This window comes from Lycium barbarum, chromosome 12 (assembly GCF_019175385.1).
Source record: "Lycium barbarum isolate Lr01 chromosome 12, ASM1917538v2, whole genome shotgun sequence".
Taxonomy (NCBI): domain Eukaryota; kingdom Viridiplantae; phylum Streptophyta; class Magnoliopsida; order Solanales; family Solanaceae; genus Lycium; species Lycium barbarum.
This window is the reverse complement of record NC_083348.1, coordinates 73,051,360-73,068,786: the sequence shown is the minus strand read 5'-3', so window position 1 is coordinate 73,068,786 and position 17,427 is coordinate 73,051,360. Positions and strand designations below refer to the sequence as shown.

The 17,427-nt window shown below is 37.2% G+C and overlaps 1 protein-coding gene across 1 annotated transcript; it reads left to right on the top strand.

The window, feature by feature from the left end:
- Positions 1–299: 299 nt before the first annotated feature.
- Positions 300–15,410, top strand: LOC132623452 (lysine-specific demethylase JMJ26-like). The gene is made up of 14 exons (XM_060338206.1): positions 300–1,576; positions 1,664–1,776; positions 2,823–2,925; positions 3,024–3,165; positions 3,807–3,870; positions 3,956–4,065; positions 4,182–4,678; positions 6,623–6,952; positions 7,828–8,217; positions 11,285–11,357; positions 11,427–11,512; positions 12,257–12,376; positions 14,060–14,121; positions 14,478–15,410. Exons 1-14 carry the CDS (start codon positions 515–517, stop codon positions 14,536–14,538), a joined length of 3,213 nt encoding a protein of 1,070 aa, XP_060194189.1. The 5' UTR covers positions 300–514; the 3' UTR covers positions 14,539–15,410.
- The last annotated feature ends 2,017 nt before the right edge of the window (positions 15,411–17,427 follow it).

The window sequence follows — 17,427 nt, the reverse complement described above, 5'->3', positions numbered from 1 at the left end:
AGTTGTCTATTGCCAAATTTATTTATCAAAGAAGAAGGCATATAATACAATCCTATCAGAATTATTTACAAATTACAAATGCTAGTACATGAAAGTCAACAAGATATAAATATTATACACATTTAAAGAGAAACAAATGAATAGGAAAAATTTTCTGGCAAATTTGGAGTATATGAAGATAATTTACTAGCATAAGGAGATGCTATAAAAAAATAAAAAAAAAAAATTTGCTTCTGTATATTTATGCAAGGCAATTTAATTATGAAAGATTTTAAATTATCTTAAGTACTATTTACTACTCCAAGACAAAAAAAAAAAAAAAAAAAAAAAAAAGGAACCGCCTCTGCGTGAAGAATGTCTCCTGTTTGAGGTAAATCCCCAATGGACACGAAAACCAAGACAAACACAAATATAGACACTTTCCCTCTTTACCCTTTCATTTTTCCCTCTAAAAACTCATTTTCAACATACCTAAACCCACAGCTCCCCTTCTACGGAGATCAACACGTCGGAAATGAAGCCGGACGAATCTGTGCCGCCGGATGATCTCCGTTGCATAAGATCAGACGGCAAGAAATGGAGGTGCAAAAGCTATAAAGTCCAAGGTAAGTCCATGTGTGAGAAACATGTATCTTCTGCTAGTCGTAGTAAACCGGAGAAGAAACTACGTAGAAAATGCATTGCGAAAAGCGATACGAGGGATGATTCTGGTGAGGGTTTGGTTAGAAACGCGAAGAAAATCAGGAGAAATAGAGAGGGTTTTGAGGAGAATGAGGCTGTTACTTCATTGAGGATGATGAAAGATAGTATTATTACGATGAAAGCTGTAAACAAAGATAGTTTATATGATCGCGTGAAAGTAAGGGGTGATGGTAACAAGAAGAAATATTTGAATAATGTGGGGTTTAGGGGAAAGAAAGGGGAAACTAGTGGAAACTCTTCAAATGAAAAGGATAGGATGAAAGGGAAAAAAATGATTTCACACGAGGAAGAAGAACATGGGGATGCTGAGAAGGTTAGTAGAGTGGTTAAGAAAGGGGTTGGAGTTGATTTAAATAAGTCAAGGTTAAAGGGGAAGAGTAAGGTGATTCAAAGTGATGAGGAGAAGAATGGTGGTAAGTTTTACGAATCAAAGAGGAAACGTTCAGCCAAATTGCTGGAACCTATTGAAAAAGATGTTGAAAATGAGTCTTTACTTAGGAGAAATGATAGGAAATTACCAGAGAAGAAAAGATTGGAAGTTGCTTTGGAAAAGCAAGATGATGATGACCAAGATGACTGTGCAGATCCAAAGGGCATCAAGAATGGTAGTACTTTTTATGATTCAAAGAGGAAACGTTCAGCTAAATCACTGGAACCTATTGCAAAAGGCGTTAAAGATGAGTCTTTACTTAGGAGAAATGATAGGAAATTAACAGAGAAAAAAAGAGTGGAATTTGCTTTGGAAAAGCAGGATGATGATGACCTAGATGACTGCGCAGATCCAAACGGAATCAAGAATGGAAAAGTAATTAGAAGAAGTGGTAAAGGTAAAAACAAGAAGGTCGACACAAGAAGGAAGCATTTCAGTACTGATGTGAGTTCATTTGCTCTACTCCAGATTTAATCTTTCTGTTGTAGGCTGTAATTGCTGAGCGTAACCTGACATCATTTTACTAAGCAGGACCCATATGATGATTGCCAGATGTGCCATCAGTGCATGAAAAGTGATCGAAAGGTTGTTCGGTGTAAAAACAGATGTGGCAAACGCTATTGTAGCCCATGTATTGAAAGATGGTAATGATTTGTTGGTTTTACCTTTGAGAGTTTCTCACTATTCTTGACTACTAAAATTATGTTTGTTAAGTTAAAGAAGCTTCTTTTTTGGTGTCATCTTATATTTAACTGAACAACGTACTTGTAGATTGATAGAACAGGAAAAATGTGTTTTTTTTAGTGGCTGTTCTAATTTTCTTACTAGTGCGTGTTTGAGCTTTGGTTGGGAAGTTTACATGTAATACGGTTACTTGATAATAACACCCTTTTCAAATGTGTAAGTTACACATGGAAAAGTACAACATTTTACCTTGCTTTGTGTTTCTGAATGATTAGATAGATCAATTTTTCTTTGTTATGAGCCTTCTGCAGTCATTTAGTTGGTGTCATTCTGAGCTGTAGATGCACTTCATTGTAAGTAGTGCTGTTGTTTATGCACAACATAACCATATAATATCCATGCCAGCATTAATGTTGTGATGTGGGATGGAGGGTTTAATGTAAGGATATTTCCACTTTATCTCTTACACGGTTACACCTCTTAGATGTTTGGTAAAGCACAGGGCTAGATCCTGTGGAGGTTGATCCACAATAGCGAATTTCTTGCCCAGCTGAATGGCCTAACTGGCCAGATAATCATCTGTTCCGTCACTGGATATTTTAGTGTTTACTGAGGGGGATGCATGTGGAGAAATGCTTAGTGGAATGCCAATTAATTTTTTTTTCCTCCAGTCTCCACAGGGTGATATTGGAGTTACCTATTCCTGCATCCATCTCCTACTGACTAGCTTGAAAGATGGATCAAACTTGTAACAACTGCTATTCATGCTTCGTGGACATTGCAAATGTTTTTTCGTCTCCTTTCCTTTGATTGCATTAAGAATTTATTGATTTAAATTAGTTAAAGCTAATCGGGAGCCTCTTATATTTTGAAACTGTAATTAATAACAAAAGAAGTACTTTTGAACAAGTGTCCATCTGAACATAGAATCTGTTGGCTAATCTAGTTGCAAACATACACACACATATGTTTATTTTGTTGGTAGATGATGTATTTATGAATGTAGGTACCCTCATCTGTCAGAGGAAGCAATCGCTGAGGATCGTTGCCCAGTTTGTCGTGGGAACTGCAATTGCAAAGATTGTTTACGCAAAAATATTATCCCTAAGGTTAGATGTTGCCACATATATATTTCTACATTCCACTTTCCGCTATCCGGGCTTGTGATTGCGGCATGCTGATGCATTATCTTCTCCTTATACTACAGGAACCAAAATATTTAGGAATACCACAGGAAAACAACGAAAAAATTAATTGCTTGAAGTATCTTGTGAATGCACTTTATCCATTTTTGAAGACATTTATCCATGATCAAACCATTGAAAAGGAGATGGAGGCAAAGATTAAAGGTATTATGCATACATTCTTTTTCCCGTACATAAATTGTCTCCCGGTGATATATTCTTTTAGTGACTTTTGCCCTTCCATCTGCTGCTATTTGTGCACAACGCCTTTTTTTTTGAGGTATTATTTGGTCCTTCTTGGGTTGAACCTTGTACACAAGTTTTCTGCCATCATGCTTATTGGTGGAGGCATTTGTAGCTTGAAGAAAGCTTAGAGGCCAGACCAAAGTCCATTGGGCAACTTGAATTCATTTCACTAAATCTTATCACCTATCTAAGGAGTCTAATTTGTTACCAAATAGCTGCGAAGCCTTTCGAATAGGGAGCAGTATTTTAGCCATGCCTGAGATGCTTTTCTGTGTAATAACAATGCGACTTCACTTGAAAAATTATTTCCTTGCATTTATATGTCTCAGTCAGCTTGATAAAAAACTTAATTCCTGTTTCCTTGAGGGCTTAAGCGAGGGATGGATTTAGTTACATGATGTTTTTACTTAAAGAAATTTTAGTCATTTCTGTAGGTGGGAAACATCCTGTGATGTGGTGGTTTCTATGTCGCTATTCTGCTGCTATTTTCTGGTGAATTTTTGTACTTTGAAAAGTAGTTACCTCTTTATTCAGTTAAAAAAATTGTGGCTATGGTGCAGGATTGCCTTTAACACGGGTAACTATACCAAAAGCTGCCTTTTATACGGATGAGCGTCTTTATTGGTACGCCATTTCTTTGACTTGCAGAACTTCTCCCTTGGTTCTGGTTGTCGTCACCATTGACTTAATATGTTATGTTTCATGGCAGCGACAACTGCAACACCTCCATTGTTGATCTCCACAGAAATTGTCCGATTTGTTCTTATGATCTCTGTGTGACCTGCTGTCAGGAAATTCGAGAAGGTTGTTTTCTAGGAGGTGAGATAGTGGTTTTGTTTAGTTTTATAATAGATGAGAACTTTACCTGCTTGGAGGAAAATCTCTTGTGTCATGTTCACCTTGTAGAACTTCTTCCGGTTTGATCAATAAAGCAGATTGTGCAGATGAAGATAGAAGGCTCCCTGAATGGAGAGCAACAGAAACTGGTGATATACCTTGCCCACCAAAGGAAAGAGGTGGCTGTGGAAATAACTGCCTGGTGCTCAAGTGTCTCTTTGGTGAAAACCGGGTTCAACAGATAGTGAGGAAAGTTGAAAACGTAGTCAAAGCAAATTCATCTGTCAGCGAGACCTGCTCTGTTAAAGAACAGTGTGCCTGTAACTCTAAAAATAGAAGAAAAGCAGCTTCCCGACCAGATTCTGATGACAATTATTTGTTCTGCCCTTCAAGTGACACACAGGGAGGGCACCTGGAACACTTCCAGACACACTGGAGAATGGGAGAACCTGTAATTATACGCAACGTTCTTGAATTAGCATCTGGATTAAGCTGGGAACCAATGGTGATGTGGCGTGCATTCCGTAATATATCAATCAAGGAGGGCTCATCAGATTTGGTGGTGACAGCAATTGATTGTCTCGATTGGTGTGAGGTGCATCATCTTTGATGGTCCCTTCTCTTTTGTTTCCTGTCTTACTGGAAGTCGTAATCTTTTGTTAAAACTTGTGTTTTCTAATCTACAAAACTTTAAGAATTTAAGCAGGACATAACCAAAATGAGTAGTAATTTCTGGAATTACAACATTATATTGTGCAAGTGCGGTTTTTCTATGAGACATATTTAGTTGTCTGTGAGTAACCCAGTTACAATAATGTATTCCTTTTTCTTGTTTAGTTTCAGGTCTTTTTTTTTTTTTTTTTTGATAAGGTAACACTTGTATTTATATCCAAAAACAGATCTGTCACAAAAACTGACAGAACTCCCTAGTTACAAAGAGTACAAAGAAGATCTTCAATCCTATAACAAAAAGTTATATAGAACCTAAGACATCTAAGAATGATTCTAGATCTTCCATATACTCCTGTTTACACCAAAAATAGAATAAAGCTAAGCAGTTCATCTTCATCTTCTGAATAGAATTACATTTGTTTTCAAAACACCCGAGATTCCTTTCTTTCCAAATAGTCCACCAGATGCAAGCTGGTATAATTCTCCATCTCTCTTTGTGGCTAGAGAAACTGCCATAGCTATTCCACAACTCTAGGACTTGCACAATTCTCCCTAGCATAATCCAAGATCGCCCTTTCATATTGATAAATAATCTCCATAATTGATAAGTAACCCTGCAGTGAATGAAGAGGTGACAAACATTTTCTGCCTCTTCTTCACAAAAAAAGCATCTAGGACAAAGGTGGATACCCCTTTCCATGAGATTCTCCTGGGTCAGAACTGCCTGCTTAGCTAGCAGCCAGACAAAGCATGACACTTTGTAAGGGATTTTTGTCTTCCATATCAGTTTCCAGGGCCAGTGATCAATCTGGTACCTGAATATACTGAGTGTCTTATAGGCCTCATAATTGAAAACTTGCCTTGGTTGTGATTCTGCCTGAATAGGCAATCTTCAACATCTTCAGGACCTTTATATAGCTCCAAGGTCTTGTAGAAATCTGCTAAACTCTGGATCTCCCAGTCATTTAGAAGTCTTGTAAAACTCAAATTCCACCCCTGATTTGACCATACCTCTGCCACTGTAGCATTTTGCTGTTGATTGAGAATGTGAATATCTGGGAATAAAATTTTTAAGGTACCTTGTCCTATTCAAGTCTTTTAAGAGTCTCATATGTTCCCATGAGTTATTGCTATGATGTGCAGTTGCTGTCTGGTAGGTTTCCTTTCAGATATGCGATATCAGTTAGTGCTTTGAGTTTATTGGTTTTGCGTAATTTATTCCTTGGATGCAATTAGCTATATTTTCCATGTTGATGCCACATAATGATATTTATAGAATCCAATGTAGCTTTGTCGCAACCACGGTGTTGTCTGATATAATTTAAGCCTGAAATTGATATGTATAAACTTGAGGTGAGATAATCCTCCTTTATTAATTTTATTTCCTTTTTAATGCCCATTGATGCTAGAGTGATTGGCCATGTGCTGAACTGATCCATTATTTTTTTTGTATCAGTAAATTGTACTGATCTGTTAAATTAGAAGTTGTTACCTCTAAAACTTCATATGATAAGAGCAGGAAGAGTATCTCATCAAATGTTTAAATACGGTTTGCTAGCCTTTTGTTGCCTACCAGTTATATCAAAAATTAAAAGTATCTAACATTTTGGGAAGTCCCAAATTGAGAGGTGATGCTTGAAACGGGAGGAAGATGTTCGTTGTAGAGACAGTAAATTATACCACTGCATGGTCTGCCTATAAAAGATCATCAGAGAATTCATGCTAGGTTCACTTGAAATATGATATTGTTAGTTCAGGAGTTCATGATACTTGGTTGACGGAATCACGATTGCCCTAATCTAGCTGATTAAAATGTGTCTTCAGTCAATGCTTAGATAAGCTTCTCTTTTATCTTCATGTCTTTCAGGTGGATATAAATATTCATCAATTTTTTAAGGGTTATGTTGAAGGTCGAAGGCACAAAGATTTCTGGCCCGAATTGCTTAAGCTTAAGGACTGGCCCCCATCTACAGAGTTCGAGAAACGGTTGCCACGCCATGGAGCAGAATTCATTAGAGCCTTGCCATACAAAGAATACACACATCCACTTTCTGGTATTCTTAATGTTGCTTCCAAACTTCCAGATGGTATACTGAAGCCAGATCTGGGTCCAAAAACATATATAGCATATGGATTTGCCGAAGAACTTGGACGTGGAGATTCTGTGACAAAGCTTCATTGTGATATGTCTGACGCGGTATGCATAATGAGTTGAATAGTTGGTTTCCAGCGCATTAATTACCCATTACCTTTGATGTCATTGGAATTTGGTTAAATCTTATGCTTGGACGCACTTATGCGAAAACAGGTCCCGAGAGGTGGCTATACAAGATTTAGTTATTCATTTAACAGGGTGTCATCATCATAAAAAAATACGGAGTGACTAAGTAATGGAAAACTTACAGTTCCAAGTTGGAGGATATATATTGGTTTGGGTACTCCTTGGCACTTCCCCAGTCCCATTTGGGTTTGTTGCTTTGCTGAGAATCTAAATGTATAATATTTGAGGAACTAGAACTTTTTAATGTTATCTAGCATAATTACTTTTTAAAATATAAAATCTCCTGTTGCTATAAACTCTTTAAGTTTTATTTTTGAAAGCAAAAAAGGGAAAAAAGAAGAAATCAGCTTCTAATTTATATCCGAAACAGAATTGATGATTCTGGATTTACACTGGACTACTGAACTTGGAGAAAAGTATAGTGAATCAAGAGAAGCTTCTACTTATGGAAAGAGAGAGGAGTTCTCAGGACTAAAACTATTGTTTCATATGCAGTAACATAAAGAATAGACTTTTCTTAGATCCATTACAAAAAAAAGAATTAGACTTTTCTGATATCACTTCTATGCCTAAATGTAGAGCCATTAAGGTGGCCTCTATATTCACCTTAACCCGATACCTTCAGAATCTTGCATTGAAAACTCACTGCAGGGATTTCCTTCTCCTAAACCTGGTTGTGTTTGTATGTAATTCCGAAGAACTTAAAATTATCCATTTAGTATAGCTTCACACCATTTTCTGGTCTAGTTTTAATTGTAAAAATTAACTTGCTATATTTCTTGATGTTGCAGGTAAATGTTTTAACGCATACTGCTGATGTAACTATTGATAAGTGGCAGCTTTCAAAACTTGATAAGCTGAAGGAAAAACACGCTCCTCGTGATCGAGAAGAACTCCATATTGCAGATAGAGATGATCGTCTAGTTCTTAAGAGTGATTTTGCATCTGCAGAACAAGAAAAATCGAGAGATTTTTTTCCCTCTGACCGGAATGTGCAATCGGAGAGTGATTTATCTTCTGATCAGGTGGTTGATCTTGGAAACAAGCTTGAGGGACCAGAGGAAGAAAATGGTGGTGCTGTCTGGGATATCTTTAGGAGACAGGATGTTCCCAAGCTCGAGGAATATCTTAAAGAGCACCACAAGGAATTCAGGCATACCCATGATTCTCCGGTGGAGCAGGTGCGTTCCTCATTAATGTGAAGCATATGCATAAGCGGGAAGAAAGAATATATTCCTTCAATCCATTAAATGTGTCCTACTATGAGCTGTGCTATTTTCCTCGGTAAATAAAAAATTTATTAGCAAGTAACGTTTTGTACAGAAAAAAACTGCATTTGGACAGCCCCAAACTGCAGCACCCGAACATCAACAATTCTGCTCAAACCCAACTTCCTGATCATCTAAATTCTACTGTCTAGGATAGAAATTCAGTTTTTTTCAAGCCTTTTTGCAGCCTCTTCTGCATTGATCTCCTGGATGATTCTCCTAGTGATAGATCTCAGATCTGATTGCTTGTTTTGAAAACCTCTTTGGTTCCTCTCCAGCCAAATATAGTAAACACATGCAGCCATTGTCATTCTATATATTTCAGTTCCAGCATTCTCCCCCTTAGCCTGCATTTCTGACCATCTTAGCTCCTCTTGCCAATTTAGTCCTGGTCTATGAACTCCTAGCCACTACAAGAGTTCACTCCAGATTTGTGCAGAGATGTTACATTGGAGAAATAAGTGAGATATGCTCTCAGTTTGTGTAATGCATAAAGGGCTGTCCTGATTGTTTGTCACACCCCAATGCATGAGCCAGCCTTTTGTGGATAGTCTTCCATGAGCTATTAGTCTTAATAAGAAAATCCATTTAGGGGATCCGTAGAACTCCCTGCTCACTAGAAGATACATTTTTTTGATAGAGAAGACTGACATATTCACTAGATCTGTTTCCATGATACCAGCTTGCTCTACATAGCTCTTCATTTTCAGAATTTTCTGTACCATCGAAGCAGCCTGCGTCATTACATTCCATACTTGTCTCCCCTTTGTGTAGTACGTATGAACCCACTTAACCCGTAATTTGTCCCTTTTGCAGCATAAGGTCCACAATAGAACCTAATAGCAGCTCTGTTCCAGGTTGTAATGTCCATAAAATTAATCCCACCAGCAGCTTTGGGGTAACAGAGTTTATCCCAAAGCTAGTAATGCTTTCTTAGTCACGTCCACACCTCCATACCATAGGGAACTTCTACATGTAGCTTCTATTGTCTTCACAACCTTGGTAGGTAGCACGAGATGCGCTATTATTAAGAGTAAATAATTTGAATTATAATTCTATTGATAGTTTGGTAGAGAAATATGAAAAAGTAGTTTGAAATGTTAAAAAGTGGATAGTTAATTGTAAGATGTCATGTCAATTTTGATGATATCATTTAGTTGCATTTATTTGAATTGTTGGACGGAGAGAAACTTATCATTTACAGAAAGAGATCAAGTACTATCGATTAAACCAAAAGAGCAAACAGGTCACCTTTCTTGGGATGAGTGCCTCATTAATGTGTTTGCGATCTCACTATACTATTTTTCTGTATACAGTATACTGTATACGAAAAAGTAGAGAAATATGAAACTAGATCAAAATATGATTGTCTAGAAAAGTCAGCAATCATCTATACATGTAGGGATCTTGTGTGTGCTATAATGAAAGTAGAAACACGAGCTCATGGTCACATGGGAACCCAACATGTGTTTTTGCAAGTACATGGGGTTAACATGGGAACGTACGTCTATGGGACATGCAATTCATACCTGAATTGAAGCACTTAACATGATGATGAATATAACAGTGTAAGACTATGCAACAATAAATAGGGAACAAGTACAGGTATCTCACTTACTATCAGATGATACACTTGTGATGTGCGTTGTGGGACGAAACAACTTCAAGAATTGCTAATGCTTAATGTAGTCTTGGACCTGAGAATTGCAGAATGGCGAAACCGATATTTATCTGGAGAGGGGGGTGGGGGTGGTAGATTCTGATAGTGTCTGTCTTGTAGTCCATCATATTAGATGCTCTTGTTACCACTACCAGCTACATTAGCACAGAGGAAGAAAATACAAAGATATATATTTTTTGGGGGTATCAGGCAGGCGAAAACAGCATCATGGAGAAATATAGTGCAGGGATAGAAGATTCCTACTGAAAATCTGCGTTGGAGAAGGGAATAAAGCAGCCTGCGGAAATAGAATGGTGTGGTGATAGCAATCAGTATGAATCTTTTCCATCCATGTTCAACATCTCTAGCAAACTGACTGCAGTCATTGCCCAGATATTTAGCATGATGAGGTGCCATTGTATGGGTCAAACTTTCAGGAGGAGCTGACATGATTAATTAATGGAAAAACTCAATAGGTGGTTCAAAATTCTATAATATAAAATATCAAAATGTTCCATTGTCTGGAAAGGGACACTTGGAGATGCGAAAGCAATAGAGACAGGTTGTTCGCATTCTAGTCCTACTAACAACAAATTACTTGAGAGGGAGAATAAGGAACTTCCTTTAACTGCAATTTGGTCTCCCGGAGGGCGAAGAGAAGTCTCGTTCGTCATCCAGATACTGTCGGGTTCTAGTTTAACAATTTGAGGAATTTATATAAACAGGTGCTTCATATGTTGAACGTTTACCCCTTATGACTACACTATCTGATGGCACATAAGGTATAGTACACGATATGTAATAGCTTTGGAATTGAAAGTGTAATGCTAGAAACAATGAGAATTATTACTTGGATGGACATTCAGAAGGACAAGAAAAAGAAGGAAAGCAGGGGAGGTGATTCCTTTGGCCATATGTATAATATGTATGGAAGAAAAATAAGAGTGTTTTAGGAATTGGAAGCTCTTATGTGGATATTTGTAGTTTATTTGTATTTTGTTTACACTTTTGTAGTACATGCAGCGTTCCAATAAGTTGTGAGGATTGGATGTTTTCTGTAGATAAACATGTCTCGTTCCATGATCCTGTCTTTTTTGTTTATAACTTGTATATGTGGTGCTTTCTCCTCAATCACATAAACAAGTTATATGTCCATGAAAGAACTTTGTTTTCTATCAAATTCTTTAACTGTTTCTCTGGTCTATTTGTTTTTTCTTAAATAGCACATACACATTCCGATGCTGCCAAATTATTTAAGATTTTGTCTAAACTGAAATGTTCGTCACTAATGATTATTGTTTTGCTAATTCAACTTTGCAGGTTGTTCATCCAATTCATGATCAAATTTTCTACTTAACCGCCTATCACAAGAAGAAACTCAAGCAAGAGTTTGGTTAGTGTTATACCTATTTAAACGTCGTTGGTTTTGTGTTTTCCTTTGTAACTTATTTTGAAACTGTAGGCGTTGAACCGTGGACATTTGTACAAAAACTTGGTGAGGCAGTTTTCATACCTACTGGGTGTCCCCATCAAGTTAGAAATCTGAAGGTACAATATTCTTGTCACTTTTATGCCATATCCTTCTTAATATGAACCTAATTATAGAAGCTGTGAGTTCACATGTACCATATTGCTTGCTTTGCCGCAGCCCAACCTGTTAAAAAGGTCCAGTCATGCCCAAAGAAATAGGGGAAAATGAAACAGAGGCAAGATTGGAAAATTGATTTTTCTTATCACTATGGGTTTGTCATAATAGATTTAGTTAGACAACTATATGATGTATATCCTCTCATCTTCATGCACATCCATGCTATGTGAACCTTAACACTGTCAGCTTATAATCTTCTGATCTCCTTTGGAATCTTAAGAGTAGAAATATTTTTATGCAAAATGTTAATGATAGAGCTTGCATGCAGTCATCACATCTCTGGTTCATAGCAGATGTTAGTACCCTAGTAACAGCTACAAATGTTGTTTCTTGTAACTCATTGTTCTAGGCTACTTCTTGCTTATGCAATCAATTGCATTACATTACTGGAAATATCAAAGTGCATACCACCACGATAGAACTCTTACATAAACTTGTAACTTACAACTGTGAACTGTTCCTTGATATTTCAACTAGCAGGTTGAGCACGGAGTGTGGTATGGTGAAATTTTTATGATCTTGGGTCTAAAAGTATTACACAGTAGTAGACACGTGAATAATTTTACAAGTCTCCTTGCTTCTTTCTATATCATGATTCTGTTTTCCCCTTCCATCTCATCTGTCTCTTCTTTTGGGCATTACAGTCTTGTATAAAGGTTGCTCTTGATTTTGTCTCACCTGAAAATGTGGGCGAGTGCATTCGCTTGACTGAGGAATTTCGTGTTCTTCCCCAAAAGCACAGGGCTAAAGAGGACAAATTGGAGGTGAGCTCTTTTTCTTGACTCTAGAGGCATGCCAAATTCTTCTGTTGATGATCTTCGGTAACTCTTTAAATTTTGAGTTCTGGACAAGAAAACTTGAGGAAATGGCTGTTGATATGATACTCTGGATTGAGGCAGCTCAACAAGGTGTTATTACAAATTTGAAAAATAAGGGGAAATCTTTGCTGATGTGTGTTTTGTTTGAATTCTCTATATACTGCGAAACCGGGAATGCAAATTGTTTTTTATTTATTACCATTTTTGAATGAATGGATGATCTCATGGAATTTCACGCTTTTAATCCTAGACTCATTTCATGATCTTGTAATTTTCCGAGTTGTTTAAGCCTTTTTGGTCTAGTCTGTGAATGCGTAAATTAACTACGGTCGGAATTTTGTTGGTACAGTGAAATCCATGATAACCCCTGCCATCCCCATGTCTTTCCTTCTCCTTTTTCTTTTTCCATGTCAGGATTCACTTGAGTATGTCTGGGATATGATTTTGTAGAAGTGATGTCTTGTTCTATTAAAGCGGACTATGTGCCCTCTCCTGTACTGCCTAGCTGCTGAAAGTCTTTCTAAATGTCTTCTTCACCCTTCATTGACAAAAGTATGGCATCTCATTAACGAAGTTTCTTTCTGTTAGCTTCTCCTTTAACACCATTTTATTTACACACAGATTTAGAAAAGGTTGCTTAAATTTTTCATGATTTAAGGTAGTTTGAAATGGTGATAAGATATTAGTGATTCTTTTCCTTTTCTTCTTTATGGCTTGAACAATGTGTGGTAGAAGAGGATGTGTCGATTACTCTCCTCATTAGCCATAGTATGTTTTATTTACTCGAGCTAATCGATAATTTAGGTGTTATTGTAGGAAAATAACTATGTTTCTTTCTCGTTAGCTTCTCCTTGCGCTCCATTTATTTTACCTTGTTTTACTGAACCTAAAGATTCTGCAAAATTTTAATGTTTTCAAACAAAAAATAAGATTCTACAAAGGTTGTAATTGTAAGTTTCACATGATTAAGTTAGGAGCCGTTTGTTTTTATTTTGATTAAAATTGTTGCATTTAAAATATAATTTGGATATTAAGATGTTTTATTTAGATTGAAATACTGAATGATTAAGATTGTTTTCTCAGCATCTGCCTTATAATTTATTTTAATTCTAAAAAATATTAAATATAAAATTCAAATAAAATAATTAAAAAATTATATCCACACGATATAAGGTTGTACGGTGGTGGTTAGCAGTGGTTGTGGTTCAATAGTAGTGACAACCTGACAGGCGGTGGTGGTTGTGATGGTGGAAGTGATTGGAGGGCGGAGGCAAGTGCGTGTGGTGGTGGTTGACGTTGGTGGCCGGTGGTTAGTGGTTGAGCTAATCGACATATTAGTCGTAGTTGTATGGAAGAAGAGGTTATGTGGCCTAGATGAGAATAGACTGAAATATAAACTAAGATAGTGGAGAGGACAAATTTTTCTGTTTGCTGACCATAGAGGAAGAACATTGTAAAGTGAAATTAGGTGGTGAATTGGTCAAGAAGGAGCAAAACTGAAAGAAAAAAGGACGGGAAGTACAACTTATACCTTTCTGTTTAACTTAAAGGTTTTCCTTTTTGTTTATGAAGTTTGTTTCCAGTATTTGCTGCGGGCGTATAATTTTTCATGTTCGCTGTCTGCATTAGGTGAAGAAGATGGCTTTATATGCACTGGAGAAGGCTGTAGAGGATCTAAATAACCTTGAATGGTGAGTGGAATAGTTCATTTTCTTTCCTATGTTTGTTGAGTAATCAGAAACTAGCCATTTAGCTGCTTCTCTATGTTATTAGTTGTAGGTCAGATTGAACTTTTCTTTCTTCCTTCCAACACTATCACCATTTCGACTCTTGCACTAGTACAAATTCTTTAATATGGACATACTAGATAAATTCTGAGAGACTGTAATATGGTGAAATAGGAATCTCTTTTTCTCAGATTTGCATCCTGCTAAGAAGTCCGAGTATTGCATTTGTTTCTTGTCCTGACAATTTGGAGCGTTGTTCGTCTCTTCTGCTAAATATGATTATTTTTCTCACTTCTAATAGAATTTATTCGAATGTGCAGTAATGACGGAATCCAGGTTCAGGAACCCCATTTGAGTACTGAGCAATCTTGTTCAAACTAAAGAAAGGGTAGAATAGTTTCATTTTGGCGTTGTAATGTACATATGCTTGTGACCCATCTGACTATTATCTGGTGATCATGAAAAAGGTGCCGCAAATGACTCCTGTGTATAATCTAATCTGTACTGTCATCAGCCAAAACTTTGGAGGCGCTAAGCACATTAGCCCTGAGGCATCTTACAGCTCCAACTTAGAAGCCACTAAGAGACTCAGGGTTTCACAGGGTAATGTCTTTTGAAACATTTGCGGAGCTGATTTTGTGGGTTTGCCTTTTAAATCCGTTGATGTTTTGCCTTAACCCTCTCATTTTTTACCCAAAACTATTGCGCTATCAAGCTGCGCGATATCTCTTCAATTGTCAAGTAATCATCATTGACAACTGTATGATTTCTGCTTCTAGTTCACTGCTTGGTGAAAGTATGCGTCTGTTCTTAGTTTATGATATAGTTCAGACTATTCTCTTTGATGCTAAGTGTTCCCAGGGATGGTGATCTTTCTTGGTCCTTTTTTCCTTTCTTTATTTGTCCTGTTTTTAAACCTCCCCACTGTCTCTGTATTTGGAGAGGTACTGTGTTTTTAAATGTTGGTCTCTTTTCTGTCGTCAATTACACCCAATGCATGATTTTAGAGGGGGTCTCTCTTTTTCTTCATCTTCCAAACCCTTATGATGCACACAGTGCAATCGAGGTGACGAACAGATCTAGAAGTTGTGAAACTTGAAGAACTGTAATGCTAAGTCAGGGTTTCAACCGAGAGATTTAGCTAGAGAGAGAAATATTGAGAAAGAGAGAAGTAGATGTATATTCATGAATGAATTGATTGTATGAGTTATAAAGTATATATGAAATGAATCTAATCAACTACTTAGCTGTTAATTGCTTTGCTAGCCACTGTAACTGAATTCTGGACTTCAACTAACTTGGGACTTTAATTAACTTCTTGAACAATACTAACTAACTTTGCCACATCAGCCAACTAACTAATACTTCTTGAACAATACTAATTGAACAATACTAATTAACTCTGCCACATTAGCCAACTAACTAATATAGCTACTAAAATGCTAATTCAACTACAATATTGCATCAATACCCCCTACAGAAGCACAATCTTGTCCTCAAGGTTGAAATGCAGGAAATTTGTGCTGCAAATCAGAAACATATTCCCAAGTAGCTTGAGAAGCATTAATATCTGTCCATTTCACCAGCATTTGAGCAACAGCCTTGTTTCCCCTCTTCACAAGTCTTCTATCTAACACTAGTTCTGGAAGAGGACAATAAGGACTAGATAGATGAAAAACAGGAGGGTGGTTGATAACAGTAGGAACCTCATGGCATTTCTTTAGCTGTGACACATGAAAGATGGGGTGGATTAAAACATCATCTGGAAGTAGTAACCTGTAAGCAACAACACCAACTTTTGCATCAATAGGATAGGGTCCAAAGTACTTAGCAGCCAGTTTGTTGAATGGCCTAGTAGCAACTGAAATATGTCTATAAGGTTGTAGCTTAAGATAAACCCAGTCACCCACTTCAAAGCTCTTATCAGATCTGTGTTTATCAACTAAGTCCTTCATTCGTTGTTGAGCTCTTAGTATATGAAATTTCAAAAGCTGAATGATGGATTCCCTAGCAACCAGTGACCTATCAACCATCTCAGAAGAAGATTCCCCAGCCAAATAAGGCAGGTGCAGAGGTGGTTTTTGCCCATACAAAACTTCATAAGGACTGCATTTAATGGTAGTGTGATATGTAATATTATACCACCACTCAGCTAGTGGTAAATACGTAGGCCAAGCATGAGGGCTGTCAGAGCAAAAACATTTGAGATATGTCTCCAAAGTCCTGTTCAAAACTTCAGTTTGCCCATCTGTTTGAGGGTGATAGGCAGTAGATCTTTGTAATTGAACTCCTTGTAAGGTGAATAATTCTTGCCAAAAATTGCTAAGGAAAACAAGATCCCTATCACTAGTAATTGTAGCAGGCCAACCATGTAGTTTAAAAACATTGTCTAAGAAGCATTGGGCCACTGTTTGAGCAGTATATGGATGTTGCATGCTCATGAAGTGACCATACTTACTTTGTCTGTCCACAACAACCAAAATGACATCTTTACCATTAGACTTAGGCAGCCCCTCAATGAAATCTAAGCATATATCAGTCCAAACTCCATCAGGAATAGGAAGTGGCTGTAACAAACCAGGAGAAGCAGCCGCATCATATTGGTGTCTTTGGCACACATCACACTTGTTAATGAATTCTCTAACATCTGTAGCAAGTGATTTCCAATAGAAAAGAGATTGCAACCTCTTTAGAGTCGAATCCATACCAGAATGCCCTGCTTGAGTAGTAGAATGCCATAGATCAATGATAGTTGTCCTCAGCTGATGATCAGCACCAACCACCAGCCCGCCCTTCCACCTCAGTTGACCATTACACCAAGTAAAGGACTTAAAAAGTTGAATCTGTAGTCTAGTAATCAAATCCTGCAGACTGGCATCAGTTGTCCATGTGTCCTTGATTTGATCATACAAGGAATCATTTGGAGACAATAGTGAAATAGCCAACAACTCAGAATCAGGTTTCCTGGATAATGCATCTACAGCCTTATTCTCAGCACCATTTTTATACTCAATAGAGAAATCAAAAGCCAAGAGTTTGGAAATGCCAGCAATCTGAAAGTCAGTATGGATATGTTGTTCCAACAAGTACTTCAGTGCTTTTTGGTTAGTTTTAACAATAAATGGGCTACCCAACAAGTAATGTGACCATTTAGTAACAACAAAGATGAGAGCTAATAACTCTCTATCATAAACAGACATAGCTTGGTGTCTAGGTGCCAAAGATTTGCTGGTATAGGCTATAGTATGCCCTTGCTGCATCAAGACAACT